The following is a 21627-nucleotide window of genomic DNA, read 5'->3' on the forward strand; positions in this document are numbered from 1 at the left end:
ATGGCGCGTTGATATTTACAGATGGAAATAACAGTGGAATAGTGATGAATGGTGCTGCCGTGTAGTGGGAAAAAAAAGGGAGGAGGAAGAATGTTCCCTGAAGACAACCTGAGAATAAAGTACATGTTGACCTATTAGAGCTAATTATAAGCCAGACACAAAGAGGCGGAGGAAGAAGAGGCGAAGGCTTTTTCTGGAGGACTGACTTGCAGAATCGCATTAGCGAGACACAATGTCTTGAAAATGAAGGCGCCGTGGTGTGACAGAGTCATCAAAAACTGTCAGGTTAACACAACCGCACATTAACCAAAAAGAAAACCAACAAAAGCTCCCCTATACAACTTGGCAATTTATGCCTCGTACTACTCTTCATTACAGTCAGTGTAGCAGGTTCTTGACTCAATCCTAAACTTAAAACTAGATGGAAAAACCCTGAGACTACTAGTACTAATGCACCTGCAGAGATATACTTTGCAGACTTCAAAGGAAGTCCAACCATCAGATACTTGATGGATTTATTCGAACCTTCTTGTGGTTGTCCACAATATTTCATTCAGAGAGCAGGCTGAAGTACACAATGCAAGCCTTTGACCTCGCTACTGGCCTCTGCACTACCGGATTCCTACCATGCTTTGAAAAGGAGGGAGCCTAGAGAGGAAAACGCTAGAATAAGGTTGAGGCAGACCATTTCTAAACAGACCCTCCTATACTTAAACTTACAGTTTCACAGTGTCTCACAGTGTCTTCTTTATTAGAAGCAAAACTGATCACAGTAAGAGACTTCTCTTTAAGTATTAGGTACGTCACAGCACCACAAGCCACCTGATAGCATGCGTGTCTAACTTTCAGTTTTGAGTCAACTCATCTAAAGGTTTATTGTGCTGGTGTATTTTGGGCATGTTTGACTTTCCTTTCACATCTTAATTTACTAAAATCTGGGCTTCTTTGTCTACATTCAGCTGTAATTGCCTTGGCCATTTAGCTCTATTCACTTATATTCAATGAGGACCATTTTTTGACAGAGTGACTGGTGAACTGCACCCATTTCTGATACAATGGGAAATGAACACTGTTTGCTGTTTTGGACAGCGCATTACTTGGAAAGAAAAACCCCTATGAGCTGTCTCAGGTTTTGTTAGGTGGAGACAGACACAAAGCTACAAAAGACAACAAGCAGATAGGTGTCATCCCAGTTTACCACAACAGAAACAAAAGGTCAGGAATTCTTTTCTCTTGGTCAGACGGGGAGGGGAGAGGCATTAACTGGGAGTGCTGCGGTATCAACGTCGTCATTGTTGACACAACCAGGATGGACAATGTGCTGTTTGCACCAGTATTTTTCATAACCAAATATTATCACAGCTGGTAGGGGAGGCGGGATTAAAGCCAGATAAAAGAAGGGCATATGACAATATCCAGGAAAAAAAGTTACAGCCTGACAGCCTAGCACTAGTTTCAATTGCTTGGCAGTTCACTTAAATAATTCTTGATGATTAAAAAGAACTGAAAAATCTAAACTGATTATTTTGGTCACTACACTTAGCAATGAGCCAATGTATCACTTAAGAGCTCAAGTATTTGTTTCCAAAAACATCCAAACCACTGATTTGAGTGCACATCTATACTGAGTAATTAATTTGAAGGGTTATTCATGAAATCGAGTAATCCCGGTTTGTATACAAATAACAGCTTTATGAGAAATCAATACGATTCATTGTAAAACAGGCTGTAAACAGAGGATTTTAATTAATTACGAGTAGTTGATGCTTTCCATGGAATGACTGATCAATTAATGGACTAATTGTCTAAGCTCTAGCTTAACATACAAAGAAAAAAAAAAAGGGAAAAAAAAAAAAACTACAGCAGGTTTTTCGGTGTCAGTCCCAGACCAATTTGACAGTCGACAATCACGCACATTTCTCAGAGTTAAAACTCACTCACTTGCAATTGCTTTTCAGTCTACAAATATGCTGGAGACACCAGGTTAAACACAAAACGACCCCCTCCTTCTGTGAGGGCTGTCAAAAAGGCCTTCTGCAAAATATCAACTTCAAACTGGAACAGAAGTGGATGCCATGCAGGTGAAATTGAGCTCAAGAAAGCGGAAAATAAGAAAATGGAAAATGAGAGAGGACACATTAGTGTCAAGTGGATTTCTCCTTCAAAGACCTCAAACTGCAGTGTGAGCAGCGGAGAGCATGCCAGAGAGCGAAGCACTGGCACTGCCAACAGGCATAATGGCATTAAGGTTTGCTAATAAAGGGAGAGGGCTGGTCCACCCCCAGGCTGAAACACTGCAGTGTGCACACAAACAGGCTACCAGCACCCATCCAAGAGCCATTTCCCAAGGATTTGGAAATAGACAAAGACTGGCATCTAACTCCCACGCTCCACACTGCGGCCAGCGTGTACAGGGCGGGTCTGTCAGGAAAAGCTGCTTCCTCGGGCTAAGTGTTTAGAAGCGTTTGTATGTGCCAGTCATCAAGGGCCGAGAAAAAGCAAGCCATAACAAGATCAAAAACTTATAACATCTCGTTTTCAAGTCTTATCTCGTTTATCTCATCTTGGGTAAATTCGCTCTATTCATGCTTGTGTCTTTGATGTAAACACAGGACTCAAAGGCCAGGGATTGTCTGGACTGACCTCAGCTTTGGATAATCAACAAAGCCAAGGGTTTGCTTAAAAAGAAGTCCAAAGTCCCCATTTCAAGTCCACTGATTGCAGCGTATGCTTACAGGAAACAACAAAGATCAGCTGCCTAATTTCACCTCAAACACTGATCCTTAATACAAAGAAGGACCCAGGCTAACAGGTTGCTGGCACCATTAGTCGATTTATCATGTTTAAGAGCTCCCAATCCCCCTTTTCCACAATTGGACATTCAATGTGGCTAGGGGAATGTGTCATTTCTCTCACAACAAAGCCACAGCGCAAATCATAAAAAGCAAGATTTTAATACATTCTTATTCTCATGAAAATTACCGATTAAAATAACAGAAAATTTCATCGTTAGGGAGGGGATTGTGATTTATTTATTTGAGACAAGGAAATGAGTAATTCTGTCATGACAGAGCCACAATAGACAATAATGACGACAATGATGATTTTTTTTTTTTTTTGTAACGCGTAGGCCACTGAACATGTCTGAAATCAGACAGGCATCAGCACAGGATTGAGTAGATGGCGTGTAAAAATAGGCATTTTCGCAGTGGACAGTCACAAAGCGCTGTTCCTGGCAAAGACCCTGTTTTAAAAAAAACCATAAACAGAGATTATGTAGAGCTCCGTGATAATACATAACCAGTGTTACTGCTCGCATGTTAAACTCTCCTATATGGCTTAAAAAGAAAGAGCAATGAAAGGCAACAATGCCAGTCAAAGCTCCTGTTGGCTTCCCAGTTTCCCCTCGATAAATGCTGCAGTGCACCGCCGCCATCTTACTTCTCTATTCTCGCCCATCTAATACGTGGAGGGCGTTTGTGGCGTTTTGTTTTCCCGCAGAAACTCGCATATTCGCTATTTTATTTTTACATTTTTATTGTATTTAAAGCCCCGTCATCCCAAGCTTTTATTATTATTAACGTGAGAGAATTACGTTTTTACTTACACTTACAAAACAAACAAAAAACACGCCCACTGCCAATAAATTAGCCCCGGAGATATAGAAAATGAGACAATACGCTTTTACGTTTATTCACCGTGATTAGTATAACGAGATTGAATTAGCGCAGATGACCACTGGACAGGAACAGATTCCGTAACCATCTGCGCAGTGTCACTGGCTGGAAATGGTTCGCTGGCAAACCTGACCGGTTTGTAACGTTTTAAATCACAGCAAAACGAGCAGTTTCTCAGTTTTAACGCAAAGTGAGGGGGGGAAAGGGAAACACATAGGCTACAGGTTTAAGTCAAAGGTTTCGGCGCTTGTCTCCTTTGTCACAAAGACTCAGTAAATGAAATTAAATTACACTTAAAGCGAGGGTATTTAAATTAAACTACGTGAATACATCATTTGTTTCAAATTGTACTTGTTAACAACAGACAGTGAAGCATTGTAACGAAATAGCCCAGTGGATACGCGAAATTGTACTAAATATTAACGTCGCCTTTATTTAGGAATCCAAAAGAATTCATGTTTAGCATTCAAGTTAGCTTGATTGTTTTACATTACACTTCCGGTTACAGCCTTCAACACAAAACAAACTGCGCATTTATATTCAAACACACCGTGTTAGGAGCAGTTTTATAGGATAGAAATAACAACTTGTTGTTGATGGATCGGTAGACAATACATTTACCTACAAAGATTCAATTCCTTCTTTTTTTAAAAAAAAACAATTAAACAAATCTAGTCTAAGCTTTACATTTGAAGGAACAACAGTTCAACTTCCGGTCTCCTTTTAGCTACCTCTAGCTCGCTTGACTCAGCCGACATCAACAATATGGTGGAGGGGGTTAAATGCTACAAATTCTCACACATAGGGAAAAAAATGAAGCTTTTCTCTTACCTCGACAGCCAGAGCCGAAGCCGCTAAAACCAGCAGCAGTAAAGCTACTCGGTCCCCCATGCCTTTTCGCTAAAACAACGCTCCTACAGGCTAGCGTTATACCGCACCGTTTTCTAAAGCTTTGCGTCAGGCGAGAAAACGAGTCTGCTCAGCGCCGGTGTCTCCCGTTGTCTGATGGTGAGCGATACCGAGGCTGTACAGCTGCTCAGCGCCGGATCACCTGACCACGGCAGAGTGGGATTAACACACACACACACATACACACTCACGCGCTATCTTCCCGGCGCGCACGTTGAGTTTACTCACACGCGCACATAGCCTACTTGCGCGCGCATGTTCCCTTTTTTATTTTAGAGCAAAAAACAAAACAAAAAAAGTCCAAGCATTACGTTTAACTGAGAAAAATAAATCTCCCAGTATTAGTCATGATTAGTATTATTCTGTTTATTTTAATGTTAGCCTTGTTTCTAGCTTACTTCACTATATTGAGTAACTAATGCTGCTATTATGAGTCACTGGATTATATTGTGAATATTTGTATTCCTGTTATGAGTTTTTGTTATTAGGAAAACATTAAACAGAAAACCCCCAATAAAACAAGTTGTATTATTAATCATAGTGTAAAGGAATACTGGAGTTAACACTTTAAACACATTTTATTTACAACAGTTATTGGAAACAGTAACAAAGCACTTTATTTACCTCACTATATTTATTACATGGTTTAAATCCTTTCCATCATTCACAGTCAGCCTGGCAAAGCGACCTCATTGTGCTATGGCTGAAGTCACTCTAGATTAAAATCTTTAAATCAGCCTTCAGCTGTAATTCCACCATGAATCCGTTACTGTGTCAGTTCAACAGTTTCATAAAACATAACAGAAAGACATGTTTCTGTTTCAGTGTGACCACAGTTCATAACATGTTTTTTTCAAGTAAGACAATATAAAAGCAAAAAAAAAAACAAAACAAACCAAAACAGTTCATTAATCCTTACAAGCCATCCAGGCCATTAAGACGGGCATTATTATGAATTATATTCAAGTCTTTATGTGACAGGTCCAGACCTGCATTTAAAAACAGCCTTAATTATCAATGTACACTTCAGACGCTGACATAACTCAAGATTTAAAACAAACAAGAAAAACCCATGAGGGCTTGATAACTTTCTGTAAGTCTACACTGTGTCCAGGAAAGACTCTTTGCCTCAAGTGATACGAGCTTTCTCCCCTCTGTGCTGACAAAATGATCATTTGAATGCTTTTAATGTGCACAGGTGTGGGGGACGGATAAGGGATATCGGTTATTAGTGGGCAAAAAAGTACCAGCTGCAGGCCAGCAGGGCTGCTAACTGTTAAGTCTATCATCAGATGAGTTGAGGCTCTTTGGCCAGCTTGACCCACATTTGTCAAATGATTACTTCCCCGCCATGTCCTCAACTACAGAGCAGCAGAAATACAGGAAAGCTGAACCGAGTGCTCTGGCCTGCCAGTTAGGTTTGTGTTTCAGTGTGGAAATTTTTGGTGGTCACACCCAAATTGCAACACCAGCTCGCTGCTTCGGAGTTCGGATTTGCACAGCCGTCTCTGTGTTTGCGAATCTGGGCCGTGGCAGCATGTTTAGTGCAGCGGGGATTCACTTTCGGGTGTATCCAGGGTAAGGAGGCGGCGGGGAGTAGTTAGCTGACCTAGGCTGTGTTGGGGTGTAGGGCGGGGGATGAAGGGATGGAGGGTACATCTCACAGTCGTAGGTGTATGGAGGCGGTGGACCTGTGTGTGAGAACAAAATTGACAGTAAGCAGGCTGGTCAAAAAACAACTGTTATTCTGGAATAATTGCAGGCTTCACATTTCTTCCATATTCAATATGAATGAGGCCCACTGAAGCTCAGGATGCCTGCCCCAATTTTACTGCAGGTTTCACACGACAGTTGCACCCTCTAGTGGCTACATAGAGAAACCACATACTTTGGTGCCCATGCTGAATGAAGGAAGAAATGGAAATACTGTAAAAAGGCACTTTAGTTGACCCCGTCTATCAATTTCACTGAGGGAACTTGCATTATTCACAAGAACAACAAAGCTGCAGATATAACAGAAAAGGGGTTAAGAGGTTAGAGCTTGCAAACAGTCACATAGTGGTGAGTAAGGACTTTATTTTAAAATGACTAGTGCTGATAGGGAAAATAAATAAAAAAATGAATATCAATCGAAAGTGACTCACTTATGGGATTGGAGTAAGCAAGTAATAGCAGCAAATACTCCTCACACCCAATGGAGAAACAAGCGTACGTTCATTATACAGTACATGCACTGACATTGCACTGTGCTGTATTCATGAAACATGATCAGAGCTGCAGGGCAGCGCGGCGAGCTCTCGGCCAGTGTACCATCAAGGTGATACGCAGAGAAGAATGAAACATGATAAATAAATAATGAGCCCCAGAAGGAAAAAAACAAAACAAAAACAAAACAAAGTAGCATTCCTTAGGCTGGAGAGTATCATAGAACACAGACTATGATGCGCAGACAATGTACCTTGTGAGAACAAGGTGGAAACATTGTTGCCATTTTCTCCCTCTTAAGCAGGAACAGAGTATCAGATGTGGAGCGCTGAGAGCAGGGAGAAAAAACAAGCATAGAATCTAGCAGATAATGAAAGCTATTTAAAGAAAAGTACTTATTTGTCTATAATGATTAAATAGTGGCCATGGTAAATCTGTTTGTGGTCCCGGTGGAGCTTGTAACATAATATGCCCCTTCATTTTTCTTTTTCAATTTTATTTTCAGGTGTCGCCTGAGGCCAGTAGATAAGGTTTCACCATACCGAAATCAGTGTAGCAGCCTCATTTGTGCGTAAGTCATCATGTAGACCCAAATGAATTACTTAGACTGCTTCCTGATAAACTATAGTATAAATAAACTTCTAATACTAATAATATATTCATATATGAAAGATTTGTTACAAACAATTGAGCAGCATTAACTAATAAATATCCTTAAAATGTTTGATTAACTTGGTTGTACCGCTTTTATTATTGTTCAGTATTGCCCTTTAATAGTTATAACACTAAAAGTGCACATGTGCTTCTGTATATAGTATTGTTCCGGTGCCCAATCTAGAACCGGCAGATGCAGCCCACAAGATGCGTCCTAATGTTGTTCTTATGGGAAATATCCCAATTCTGGGTGCAAATGCTGCGTGCTAATCACGCTGAAAAGCAGACCAGCTCTGATATGGAGCAAACTCAGAACGGGACTAGGGATACCATTTTGGTGTAAAAAAGGCAATAGTTTGCCCAGAAGAAATGCTCCAACTCCAATATGCTTTCAGCACTGCCTACAGCACATGTAGTATAATAGGATCACAACTAACTAGCTTGAAACCCCAAACCCATCATTAACATTAATTAATGATTTTAGTTTAAAAAAAAAAATAGTTACAGCTATCAGTGTTCAACAATAGTAGAGCCTGATCGATATAGGATTTTTAAGACCGATACCAATATTTAATGATTTAATGCTGACGTGTGTAAAATCTCACCACTAGATGTCAGTAGACTGTAGTCAACTAAGCTCTGTTTTCTTACCGCTACCAATACAGGCAGATAATACTAGTTATGGTGGCCGCTATACTACAAACACATTAACTTTAGATCCCCATAATGGCCACAGACAGCCAGCATGTTTCTAATACTGTTTGTACAAACTATATAATAACATATTTAAATAATACCAACACTTAGCAATGACTTCAAAACAGATTCGATCAATTAAATATTTTGCAGTACTTTACGTTTTTACCCCAGAGTCACCTCGAAAAGTCTGAACACTGTTCATCTGTATTGGGTGTACTAAGACAACAAAACCGCAGTGGCACAACACCGGCTCGTGGTCAGCTGTCCAGAGAAGGGAGGGGTCACATGTCTAATCTGCTGACAGTAAGTAATTGTGACAATATCTGTAATACATAAGCATGTTTATGCACATGATTTCAGTTCTGGAGATGCGGCTTTAGGCGAGAAGGAAGAAGATGACATTTTAATAACATGTCCCTTTCCTTTACGTTTTCACTTTGATAAAACAATATTATGATCCTTCATATCAAGTCTGAAGGTGCAGACACAAATTGACATTTACCTAAGCAAATGCCTGTTTGTTTTCCCGGTATACACAAACATTGCCCTCTGGTGGAGAGCACGCCTGAGAGCAACACTTGTGACATAGTTGAAAGGTGTTTCTCCTCTCTGCTTTACTTTCTACCATTTGATGAAAATGATGATAGATGACAATATTGACCTATTGATAAATCTTTCTGTCTTAAAGAGTAAATATCTAATTCTCTTGCCCCTTGTATGCAGTTAAAATCCAATTAACTTCATGTATTTTAAAATATATATAACATAGACATGGTATAGGACACATCAAGTTGTGTGGTTGTGTATATTGTCCCACCTGGATAGCCCTGGGTCACAGTGCTGATGTTATAGGAGGTGCTGAACACACCAACCCGTGCACCACGCCCGTTCTTCATGCACATGCACACGCACAGGAATAAGGCTGCCACGGCCCCCATCAAAAACACCACACCAAAAACAATACCAGAGATGGCAGTGCCCCTGGAAAAAACACACACACACACACACACACACACACACGTGAGAAAGGAGGCAGCTGTCTCCAACAGACATGCTACCCAATATTTCTAAGGTGCTGCCATGGAGATAAACTGCAGCATCTGATGTAACTCAGCCGTGTGTGATATGCGTGTGCCTGTGACCATGTGACTGCAGAAGATCTTGTGAACTGGCACTGGAAAATAGAAAAAGGACTCATCGCTGACAGGTTTGTTACATCTTCGTGGTCAGCATGAGTCAACATGTCAGCCAAGGCTGCTTTGCAAATTCTGAATATAATCAAGCCTTAAAAGGTTATCAGATAGAATTGGTACAAATATACACATAAGATGGAGGAAAAAAAAAAAGAAAAAAAAAAAGAAGGATACAGTTACTTTTTTACAATTACCATGAATTCAATTTCAATTCAGTTTTATTTATATAGCACCAAATAAGAACAACAGTTGCCTCAAGGCGCTTTATCTTGGAAGATAAAAAAACAAAACAAAACAAAAAAAAAAACTAGAAAAACCACAAAAATCAGATGACCCCCTATGTGCAAGCACTTGGTGACAGCAGGAAAGAAAAAACTCAATTTTAACAGGAACCTGCAACAAGCTAGGCTCAGGGATGGACAGCCATCTGTCGTGATGAGTTGGAGGTGAGGGGAGAAAGACCGGACAAAAGGCATGCTAAGACTTTAAAGGTCTGAAAGATATGTTAAAGGAGACCTACATCCATCCTCCATTGTCTTAAGGGTTGTCGGGGGGCTGGAGCCTAATGAGAGCTTGGATGCAGCCTGAGCAGGCCACCAGTCTATTGCAGAGCTAAAGGGGACATGTTAAACCCTCACTTTAAGCCAATGTACTTCTGATCGGCTGCCCCTCATTAACAAAAGATCTGAACTGGGCTGACCATATTAGGGATATCTGCTCTCACTGACATCACATTGAGCCAAATATTTTTTTTAAACTGCCAATTATTATTATTTTTTTAGACCAGTCTGAAGCCCGAGCCCTTGACTTGCAGGGACTATTTGCACATGCAGTGACATGATTTAAAACTGGCCATAAAAATATAGGAAAAGCCCTCAGGTCCCCTTGTATGCGCTAAAGCAGCTGTGCTGTGCAGATCAACTGAATGTCTTCTGAATAGCTCTGACCTGAATGAGTTCTCTCTCCTTTAAATAACCTCCACACTTTGAACGCAGGCTGAGAAGGAGGTGTAGATTCCAGTCAGAGATTCAAATACTGAGGGCTTTCTTAGCCAGCATTTACTGACTCTGAGCAGATTAAATCATTGACCTCCTTTTTACGCTTTTAGCACCAAACTACCTAAGCACGTCAAGCTCTTCCTTCCACTCTTAGTTTTATGGTGACAGCAAAAGAAAAGAAAAACTAAAACAACAAAACAGTAAACACAGACATCGGATAATGCGTTCTCTTATTTCCAGTAGGATCCGACACAATACATGTAATGTGACCGTGAACTGATGGGATATAATTGCGGCTTCCCGGCAACCAAGGCTGTTAAAGGCTGGACAGCTACACCGGGACCTCGGGTCAGTCCTTCATTTATGATGAAAGTGTCTGACAAACAGATTTGCCAGCGGCTACACCTGCATTTTGTTATCAGCTATATTTAGACACAAAAAGGGAAAGGATGATGGCAGTCTTAACACCACTGCTAGATATTTTTGCCTTTACAGAAATCAGGACCTTAAAACTTGAGGAAACTCCAACAAAAACACTGTCTTTGATATCTCTGGATTGCTTCCTGTGTATGTGGGGTGACGTGATACTGTAAATTGTGGTATCGATCCGATATCAAGTAAATACAAAGTATCGATCCTGCTGGGCTAGTATCGATCCAGTACCAATACCATTAGTATCGATATTTGGATTAATCCCCCACCTCTACTTACGAGAGGACGTCTCCCACATAGGCGTAGTAGGAACAGCAGAAAGGCGGCGACCCATCGCAGCAGTACTCTACGCAGCCCTCACACTGGGCCTCGCTGCCACCTGTAACACACACAAAAGCAACCACACACTGGTTACAGACTGCTAATGCAGGATGTCATAGGTTTGTGGAGCCAAAGAAGTGTGAGTGGACAAAAAGGTGAAGCCTGAGAGATAGTTCCTTCGATGAAATAGTGGAAATAAAAAGTCACAGAGCATTGTCAAGGTGTTAAGCTGCCAGTGTACACTTCAAAAACTTCTTCATTCAGATCTTGCCAACACTTTTTGATCCTTTCCCATCACGAAAAAGAAAAAAAAACAAAAAACTTCAACACTATAATGAAACCTCTTATGAACTAACCCCTAAGTACACAACCTCCAACTGGCAGCTTCTATTTATATTTCAAGACTGATTTAAAGGCACTGCCTGCGTTAAATGCACCTGCGGAGCATTCAGGGGAAAAAGAAAAAGAGAAACACACACATTAGGGTTTTTTTTCAGTGCACTCAGCCAGCCCTGCTTGCCTCCATCACAATGTTTCTTAATAACAGCCAGCGGGGACAAAAAACATTTTAATTCAGTCTTCAATTACAAAGAAAAATGTCACAATGGCCTATGAAAGAAGAACCTCCTGATGGCATAAAACAGCAAGGCCACGTGCCGTTCAGGGTTTCACTGTTGAAAACTACATGTGCACGGTTTATTTTCCCACACGCAGGCTGGACCGAGGTGGCAAAACAGCCCACGTGTCCCACCGGCTGAATCAAACACTGTAGGCTGATGTAGGATGACAGACAAATCTGTGACACAGCAAAAAAACATAACACTTTTCATGTGATGACGTACCAGTAATATTAAATTTAGATCGTGTTAGGATACCAGAACCTTCCTTGTCTTAAGGTTAAGGTTTTTAAAGCTTATTCCATGGGCTTGAATATAACCCAGCCACTGGTTAATAAACTATATGTAAAATAAAGAAATGACCTATTTTGTAAGTGTTTTTATGACGCTGCGTTACTGTACCTACATTAAAATCAATTCAGTGGTTTCTGCAGCTTCTACCTGATGACAAGAATCTTTTGATTAGCTTAAAATGACTTGATATCCTTCATGACATCTATGTTTGACATATTATAAGACAACAAGTCATTTACAACGGTTTAAATACAGGCAATCCCTTTTGGTACTTCACCAGTCCCAAGCCTGGATAAATGGGAAGAGCTGCGTCATGGAGAGTATCTGGCATTAAATCTTGGTGAGGCATTTGGACACGGTGGACACCATCAACTCTTCTCCACTGACTCTGGGTGTAGTCTGGTGCCTAATCTGGAACCGGCACCACCACAAAGTTGTTGTCCCAAAACTGTGTGAGGCAATATTTTTGTATTAATCACCTATATTGTGCAGCATTAAAAAAAGAAAGAAAGATGAAACCGCTGTTGTGGTTTTCTGTTTGAGAGCTCACAGTGCATATTCAGTCCACTCTCGGTTTCTTCCCACCAAAATTACACAAACTTCTTCCAATGCTGCGTTCCATTGTGTAGCCTGTGTACAGGTATGCAACACCCAGGCAATGCGGCACTAGGCAACCACTAAGGGACACAAGGCTCAGTTCTCAGAAGTGATCAAATGAGGGATGGTTTTTAAAAGGAAGTGAAGCAGAACTGGCTCTGCACTTGAACAAGAGATTTGAGAATAAGCACCAAACAATGCAGTTTATCAGTAATAATAGCACGCCCCTAGCTTAGCAGCTCTTTCTGTCGAGGCTGCCATGACTTCGACCGGATAGAAGTAGATCTTTTACACACTTAAGCCACTTGCAAACCTTTTTTCCCCACCTCAGCTGTTTTTCCACTGTATTCAAGCTCCGGGAGATAAAACCGAGCCTTTACCAAAACTGATAAAAAAATCAAGAAGAAAACTGAAATCTCTGTGGACCATCTGACAATTTGCAGTCTCAGTCGTCACGCTCATGGCAGTCTTGTGATGTGATGATCAATAGTGGGTGTCCAAAGGGGACAACCTCCACTAGGGTTTAAATACGCAGGTCTCTCCACCTTTTTTGTTTTTAGAACTGAGGAAGCCTCTCGGATGGGAGGTCCAGCCACCCTTTTTTTTCCCCTCCCCAAGCTCTTAAACTCATGACTGTGGCTCTCAAATTAGCACACGCTCGTGAGCCTCAGCAATCCACCAGCTGAATTAATTACCCTTTGAGTGGGAGACCATTAGAATAAGATACAGTACAAGTGTTTGTGTATGCGTGATGGATCAAATTAAGATGGTTTCAGTGCTTTTCTCCTTCTGCGCCGACGCAATTCATGATCCACAACGAGAATTTAACACCCATTTGAGTGAGTGACACTGGCAGGATCTCTTTTAGTGTGTGTGTTTGACTAATGTGCTTTATTAACCCCCCCTCCCAGGGCTCAGCTAAAAAGCATTGTGCACACAGCTGTGCCTCTCTGTATACTCGTCTCAACCTGCTGCCACGACACCAGCCCTTTTCGTCCCGAAGGCTCTCTGCGATATTTGCAGCTTTTTCGCGCAGAAGGTCGGGAGCCTTTCACAACCAAGAGCGCGCCGGGGACGTGATTCAGATGAAGGACAATGCAGAAAAAAAAAGGAAAAGAAAGGAAGAAAAAACAAGCATGTGTGTACACCCGGCTCTGCTTTCTCTCAGCAATCACGCACACTCAGACTGTGTTTGCCCAAGGGGAATATACACACATATTTCCACACATGGGTTCAAACGGAGGCAAAGAAAGTAGATGAGAGAGGGGTGGCTTTACATTACTACAGATGGAGGTATGTCATAAAAACGTAATATGAAAATTGGGCAGGGTGGGGTGGCAGGGGCGTGTGCAGTGAAAGTGTGGATTTCCAAATCAGTTAAGCCTTTATTTATTTATTTATCTTAGTTTAATAGATGCTGTCTCTGCAGTGGTGACACATCCTTTTAATTACACACTACCTCCCTGAATCAAATACTTCCATGTCAAATCAATAGGAGGTCCCATTTTTGGTTTTTTTGCAGACCTCTGGTGTGCTCAATCTGGGTGGTCCCTCTTGAGGTCCTGGCTCCTGTCTCTCCACACGCTGGGAGACAATGGGACCATGTCCTTCACCCCCACCTCTTTTCTTTTTTGCTCCTTCTCTCAAATACATACACCAACCCCTCCAGCCAGTCCTCTCCCCTGCCCCCAACCACAGCAGCCTTGTAAGGCACACTTTAACTCAAGATGAGAAGTTTTAGCAGTTTTCAAGTCCTGACTGTTCTCGGATTTTGAAAATCTCTACAAAAAACAAACAAACAACCATCCCCCCAAATGTGCTTATATATTAAACACGTTTCCTTCCTTTCCAAACGTTTCATTGCGCTTGTCCAGTGGCTTATTTGTACGGCTGGAAGAGCCACTACAGCCACCTTAAAGGTGACTGGGAGATGAAAGTGTTTTAAACGATTAAAGCAGAAACTCACCGGTGAATAAACAGAGCAGCAGCGAGTTCCACTTCCATCTCACCGCCTGCGTCCTCCTCCTCCAGAGGGTTTCCATAATCTTCACTCACCGGGTGCCCACTTTCCTCCCTCTCTGCTCTTACTTTCTCAATCACAAAATATAACAAAAAGCGCTCATTTACACTGCCTGGTCTCCTCACCTATACGGCTCTCCCAGTAGCATTGCCTTATCCCTTCATTCCCCCCGAAACAGACAGCAGTTAGTTGGGTAGGCTACTTGTTTAAGCGCTCGGTTTGTTCCTCCACGTGTGAGCGTCTTTTCCTGTCCTGCTGGGTCTCGTTCTCACACCTCCGACTGATCGCCAAGGTTTTTTTTTTTTTTTTTTTTATTGTCCTGCCCTCCCTCCTGCCGTCCCCCCTTTTCTCAAATTACAGAGGGATACGGGCTATATAAAGCTTCTGGCCGAGACTTTCAAAATAAAATTAATGGATGGTTTTTATTTTTATTTGTTTATTTATTTAGATTTTTCTTCACCCGAAGTATATATATAAAAAATCAAGCTAAAACCATAAGCCCAAGTGGAAGACACCCTTTTATCTCACTTCTGCCAGACAACAGAAAGTGGTTGTTAATATTAAAATACGATTTTTATCATTTAAAAACGTTTCACGCGAAAGTATTAATTAGCTCGAGAGGTCTTAAGAAAAATACATTTCAAAAAGAAATATATCTTATTTTTTCCATATGCATTGAGTGTACTATCATATAAAAAATTAAAGATTTCAGAATAAAGGCATAAAGCCTTTGATTTTTGTTGTTGTTTTTGAGTGAAACAACATTATTAGGCCTATTTTCTGTCTTCATGATACAAGCTTTTTTCTAGCTCTATAATTAGTTACCAGTTCAATACAAGGCCCGTATTCCAGATATCAATACCGATACCCATAGTTTTAACTTATAAAGGCAGCTTAAGCAGGGGAGAGCAGTGTGTCATGATTTATGAGATGATTATTTTCCATGATAATTAGTTACAACAATAAAACACAACTTTCAGCTTTTTTTGTATTTTGAAAGAGCTGGAATTAAAATGCGCTTGTCCCTGAAGCACTTTGGGTCCGCTCTGTTATTTAAATGTGCTATTGGCTATAAATAAAAGATGGTTGTTGCAACAAAAAATAACTATTTTAACACAATTCAGTGCGCTTCATACTGAACTGAGAGGATAGAAACAAAGTATCGATCCTATCGCGATAGTATCGATCCAATACTAGTACCAGCATTGGTATCAATACTATCAATGTTTGGATCATTTCACATGCCTCTAATAATTACTTTCATTTTCAGTTAATTCTGACTCCTGTCTAAGGCTAGCATCACCAAACCAGGAATAGCCATGCATTTTATTGAAAATATTGCCATAATTAACAACATTTTCTGCAATTTTCACTTTGAAAGATGACCTGCTGAAGCTCAAACTGAGAAAGGTGACTTTGAACATGACAGGGTTGTTGGTATTTGCATGCTTTGTATGATATTCTAAAAAACTGCTGATCTGGTGGGATTTTCCCATGCAACCCTCTATAGGGTTTACAGAGAATGGCCTAAAGAGAGCAATGAGTTCACTGCACTCACTGACCCCCGCAGTCACCAAGTATCAACTCAATCGGGCACATTAGGGATTTGGAGACTGGAGATTTGATTCATGAACAATTAAGGCAGTTCTAAAGACAAAACATGGTCCAACCCTGTGCTAGTCATGTGCCACTAATAGAATGTAGACCTATACTGTCAACCTATGCACTTTAAGACTTGTTTTGACTCTATAGCACGTATCCATACAAATCATCACTACTGAATTTTAGTAGTTTATGGTTCAAATGTCTGGTAACTATAGCAACTCAGGTGTTCACGCTGTGGTAAGAGTTGAGTAGGAATGAGATGTAGTTAAAATATTGGTATACAATGAATTTTACAGCCACTGGTGCTTTTACTTTGAAGGCACTGTCTGGGCTCCTGTTTTATCTTCGTTGTGACCGTCAGCCTGGCGCGGAGAGAGAAAGGTGCACGTGTTTCGACGTGCTCGCGCACACGCTTGTCCTCCACTCATCTCAGGCCGCAGCTTCTCGTGCTGCCGTCACATCACGACCTCTATTGAGATAAAAGAGGATAATGACCCACGGCGGCACGATACACCGCTTCACACCTGCCTGACAACACTCAGGGGATTTTTTTTTACAGCAAGCCAAACAACACGAATCACACACGCTTAGACCAGTGTCAGGGACAGGGGAACACAAAAAGTTGCACAGCCCCTCAAACTCAGGGGTATGGGGCGCATTATAGGTACAGAGAGCCATTAATTTTAAAACTGTATATACTGGATATTCTGTGTATATCTCACTCTTATTGCCTGTTCTTATTACCCTTGTCTTCTATCTACCTCTATTGTATGTTAATTGCCCCCTGGGGATAAATAAAGTCTTTCTGATTCTGATTCTGATTAAATCTGGTCTGTGTTTCAAGGCCTCTGCCTTCTGAGTATTGTGTGCAGGAAAAATTATGGCCATGACAGCAGAAAACATTATTTATTATTTATTTAAGGGATTATATATATCTGATCACATGGCAGAGTAAAGGCAGTATATATAGGGGAGGGACATTATTGCACCTTTAGCCAAAAGGGTAAGTCCACCACCCCCATGCACCCCCCACTGTGCTAGGAAATTTGGTCAGACACAACAGTTGTCCTTTTCTGCTGACTTCACCACAGAGAAAGAAGTGCAACATCAACTGCACGTCTCAGCTTTCTAATGAAATCCTGAACTCACCTTGATGTACTATGAATGGCCACTGGGGAGGCCTTTATCAGTAGAAAAAAAAAGAAGAAGTCCCAAATCAAGTTTTCAAGAGCTCCTCAGTGGGCCAGATTGGAGTGCTGGGCCAAATCTTGCATTTGACACCCCTGATCTAAAATGTGTACCAGTTTGAGGTGATGGTCTACCGTGCCGCCCTACACTTGAATACAATGGAGCTAAATGGCACTGGTCGTATGTGTTAAAAATACATATGGAAACCTCAGATCCAGTTTTCCTTTCCACCAAACTACGCACCATCCACATCACTCTGCAGCAGTGCGAAGAGACATGTGGCCAGATGCTAGCAGTGGCATGACAGGATGTGAACACTAATATACCCCCAACCTCAAGCATGCTTTTTTTTGGTTAGTGGATGTAGAGAGCAGAAATAAAATAGTTTCATATTATATATTCAAGACACTCCAGACATTTTTATAGCTGATATATTAAGTCACAAAAAAAAGGCGTGGATGGAAACATATCACTACATGCCAAAGAAAAAATGTGCAAACTCCAGTCCTGATTTCAGAAGTAATCTGTAACAATTTGACTTAAACTGTAGAGTTTATTGCATGAATTTATCTAGAGGACTATGAACATTTTCATATCTGTGCTTGCACACATATTGCACTTACTGCACGGGCCTACTGAAGTCCTCTTTTGGCCATAATGGGTTTAGATCCTCAAAATATGAATGCAGTTTCCTCTGCAGTTGGGAAAACTGGATCAAATTTGCCATAATTTAAACAAACTTTTACAAGCAACCAAGGGTGGCAAGAGGATGAAGGTAATTTAGTTCTCGGAAATGCCACCCACATCGAGCAGCGATGATTCATAATGCCTTCCAGATGTTTCTTTTAAGCTGTAATGATGTGACGGCAAGACATGTAAAAACAAGCAGGTAAAAAAAGAAGAAGAAGAAGAGGAAGAAAGTAGGCATCGCTTTCATTTTAGACATTCACACTGAAGGTGACATCTCCCCCATAACTGTGTGATTTTCTATTAGCTGTAATTTGAGAGGGGAAAAAAAAAGTCAAAACATCACTGTGACCAGTTGTTTGGGCTGGTGACACATTATGCTATTATCAAGATTACAGAGACAGACAATTTTCTTCTCAACCATCTATAATTAGGGGATAATCATTTCCTTTGTGCTGCACTGAAGCCGACAGGGCGGGAAATCATCTTCCTCGGGGCCAAACAGGAAGTGCCACATGTGCTCCAGCTTCTAGTTCAGGAGAGACGAGGTGGCAATCAAACTTTTCATTGAGGCAAAAAAGACGTCAGTGGCTTCCTAAAAGTTATTTCCTGTCATACCGGACCGTACAGTAAGGACAGTGTATTTTCCACTTCCTGCACTGTAGCTCGACATGACAATGACTGCTTTTAAGCCGGATCTGAAGTAGCGCCTCACTTTGATTAGACCAATTTTAGAGGAGGAAGGTAGGTGCTCGGCTTATTCAGAGTGACGTCAATGTACTCAGCACAACATTTGTTATATTACATCTAAGTATGAAATTGAACAGATATATATGGGAATAATAACAGAATAATGTCAGACCCATCCTTACCTTACTCACAAACAAGGAGTTCTTTTCACTCGTGTACTGCAACTTACTTTTCCAATTTAGATAATTCACCTACTGGTGTGTGTGTGTGTGTGTGTGTGTGTGTGTGTGTGTGTGTGTGTGTGTGTGTGTGTGTGTGTGTGTGTGTGTGTGTGTGTGTGTGTGTGCGTGCGCACTGTACAGCATACACCACATTGTTAAGTCTGTGTTTTGGCGTTTTGTCTTTCGGGTGAACCAGTTTTTGTCTGAGCGTGACAATGATTGTCATCCCCTATGTAGCCGGTGTATCAGAAAAACTCAGGAGAGTTTTCTCCAAGCATGACATCCCAGTGCATTTCAGACCCAGCAACACGCTCAGACAGAAACTGGTTCACCTGAAAGACAAAACGCCAAAACACAAACTTAACAATGTGGTGTATGCTGTACAGTGCAGCGAGGAATGCTCAGACCTCTACATTGGAGAGACCAAACAGCCACTTCACAAGCGCATGGCACAACATAGAAGAGCCACCTCCACAGGACAAGACTCAGCAGTCCATCTGCATCTTAAGGATAAAGGACACTCTTTCGAGGATGCCAATGTTCACATTTTGGACAGAGTGTACAGATGGTTTGAAAGAGGAGTGAAAGAAGCCATCTATGTCCACTGTGAGCGACCATCTTTGAACAGAGGCGGTGGTTTACGACACCAACTCTCTGCCATCTATAATCCAGTTTTGAGATCCCTTCCCAGACGCCTTAACGCCCACTCACATCCTGGGCCATCTGACCTCAGGAATTCGCATGATAAGGTGGGGCCAGGTTTCACAATGAACACACCCGAAACTCTGGCTGATTGGGACCCACACCCAGTTTCACACCTTGGCTCAGGCGATTAGAGGATCATCAGGGGGTCCTTTTGTCCCTCTGTGGGGGGTCACTCCCACTAGGTTTATATCTGGGACTCTCCACCATTTGACCTTAGAACTGAAGAAGCTTCTCGGATGAGAGGTGAAACGTCTTCAAGTAACTTAAAGAAGTCCAGACGCTTTTCTTTGCAAGCTCCTTTGACTTCAAGACAGATACCAATACCAATATTTCCTGATTTTTAAAATCCAATATATTAACCGGTATTTTTTCTTTCTGACACATGAAACATAAAACAATTTCCCTAATGTTTGTTAAGTCTAGATACATGCGAGTCCTTACTAAGATAATATGGAAATGCAGTTTTAAATATAATCAGGTTGTGGATTACTCACTTGGATCAACTGGCTGGGAAGTTGCCAACACAATAGATGATGGATGAATTATCCAACATCAATACTCACAACATGGTTGAAGGGTATTTCTGCTGCTTCTCCTTTGCTTCTTAAACTTTCTTTTCATAATAAATGGCAGTTCTGTTATATTGGCAAATAGCTAACATTGACTGATATAAGCTGGGCTCTACTAATAATGGATAACTCTGAGTCTTTAGCAACCCCCTGTACAACTGTCATTTAGATGTGATGGTTACAGTTAGAAGCCACTGATTGTTTAGGTCACTAAGGGTCAAATAGATATAAAACACAGCAAAAATACTCTTTGTGTTCCACTTCCTTCTTTGACTTTAATAACAAAATGTATAAATAACATTTTATTAAGTCAAATAATTATACAGGCTGTCCAAAATAAATAAAGTTTGGATATGGTTTAATTGGTTTAATTAATTTGAAATTAAGAGGTTGTCATGGCTGGAATGGCTGGTGTGTTTGAGGAGGGGACCCAAAAGCAGAACACACGGGAGACAAAACTAAAGAAGCGTTTCTTTAGGCTGATAACTACCACAAAACAAAAACACAGGCGAACAGAGATGAGAAATTAAACAATAACCTGAACTGGCAGGTTAATGGCAATGCCGGAGAATACACCCCACCCACTCCATGACATAGTGGCCAGTCCCAGGAGCACGTACGGCGATAGACTGAGATTACCCAAATACACCGCTGAATGACACAGGAAATCACTCCTGCCTGTGGATATCTCGCTGTACAACTTCTCCATCTAAAGCACAAGTGCACAATATTTAATAGTTACAATAGGTGCAATAGTTACACCCTCAATCCTAAAGCCCTATTTTTCACCTTTTTCGCCAAGGACTTATGGCGGTTTTGCTGCAGTTAAAAAAAAAAAAAATGGAATCATTGGCAGGATTTGTGCTGTGTTTTGGTGGTGATACGAGCTTCATTTTCCCATCACTACTGTTACATATGTTGTGTTTTGGGGAGGTCCTTTCTCAAGGCGCAAAAGGAGGGAGGAGGATATTTCATATAAGCACGCAAATTGTTTTACTAACATTTGATGACGTAGGTATGGATGCATGTGTAATTTGGAAACTGAAGTATAGTGGAGTGTAATAGGTAGATAGATAATCAACCAATTATCCCCCCCAAAACGGGGAAAACTACCTGAGCAAATAAACTTTGATGACCAGTAAATTACTTCCTTGTGATATTACAGATTGAGTGGAAGACATTAGTAGATGGCAAAATATCCAGTGGGCAGATATATACACGTATTTGGTGGAGCAACCCAGTGTATACACCAGAGAGAAATTTCAGGCACACAAGTCACTCAGTGCATACAACCATGTTGTCTGTGGTCATGTACAGAACGCCAACATAGATTGAGTTTTGTGTCT

General features: G+C 41.2%; 2 protein-coding genes across 3 annotated transcripts in view; both read right to left on the reverse strand.

The window, feature by feature from the left end:
• Positions 1 to 4738, reverse strand: part of appa (amyloid beta (A4) precursor protein a) — a 35405-nt gene extending 30667 nt beyond the window's left edge. The window contains exon 1 of one of the 2 annotated variants that reach the window (XM_080877530.1): positions 4509 to 4738. In XM_080877530.1, coding sequence (XP_080733656.1) covers positions 4509 to 4568 — 60 coding nt within the window. In that variant the 5' untranslated portion in view covers positions 4569 to 4738. The remainder of the gene's footprint in view (positions 1 to 4508) is intronic. The other variant, XM_080877529.1, reaches the window with a different exon arrangement.
• A 407-nt stretch (positions 4739 to 5145) lies between these two features.
• On the reverse strand, positions 5146 to 14918 carry cyyr1 (cysteine/tyrosine-rich 1). Its single transcript, XM_080878801.1, has 4 exons — positions 14563 to 14918; positions 11047 to 11146; positions 8962 to 9125; positions 5146 to 6277 (listed from the first exon to the last, which is right to left on the reverse strand). The coding sequence occupies exons 1-4, from the start codon at positions 14636 to 14638 to the stop codon at positions 6144 to 6146; spliced, it is 474 nt and encodes a 157-aa protein (XP_080734927.1). The 5' UTR covers positions 14639 to 14918; the 3' UTR covers positions 5146 to 6143.
• Between the last annotated feature and the right edge of the window lie 6709 nt (positions 14919 to 21627).

The sequence above is a fragment of the Rhamphochromis sp. 'chilingali' genome, assembly GCF_963969265.1.
Source record: "Rhamphochromis sp. 'chilingali' genome assembly, chromosome: 3".
Lineage (NCBI taxonomy): Eukaryota > Metazoa > Chordata > Actinopteri > Cichliformes > Cichlidae > Rhamphochromis > Rhamphochromis sp. 'chilingali'.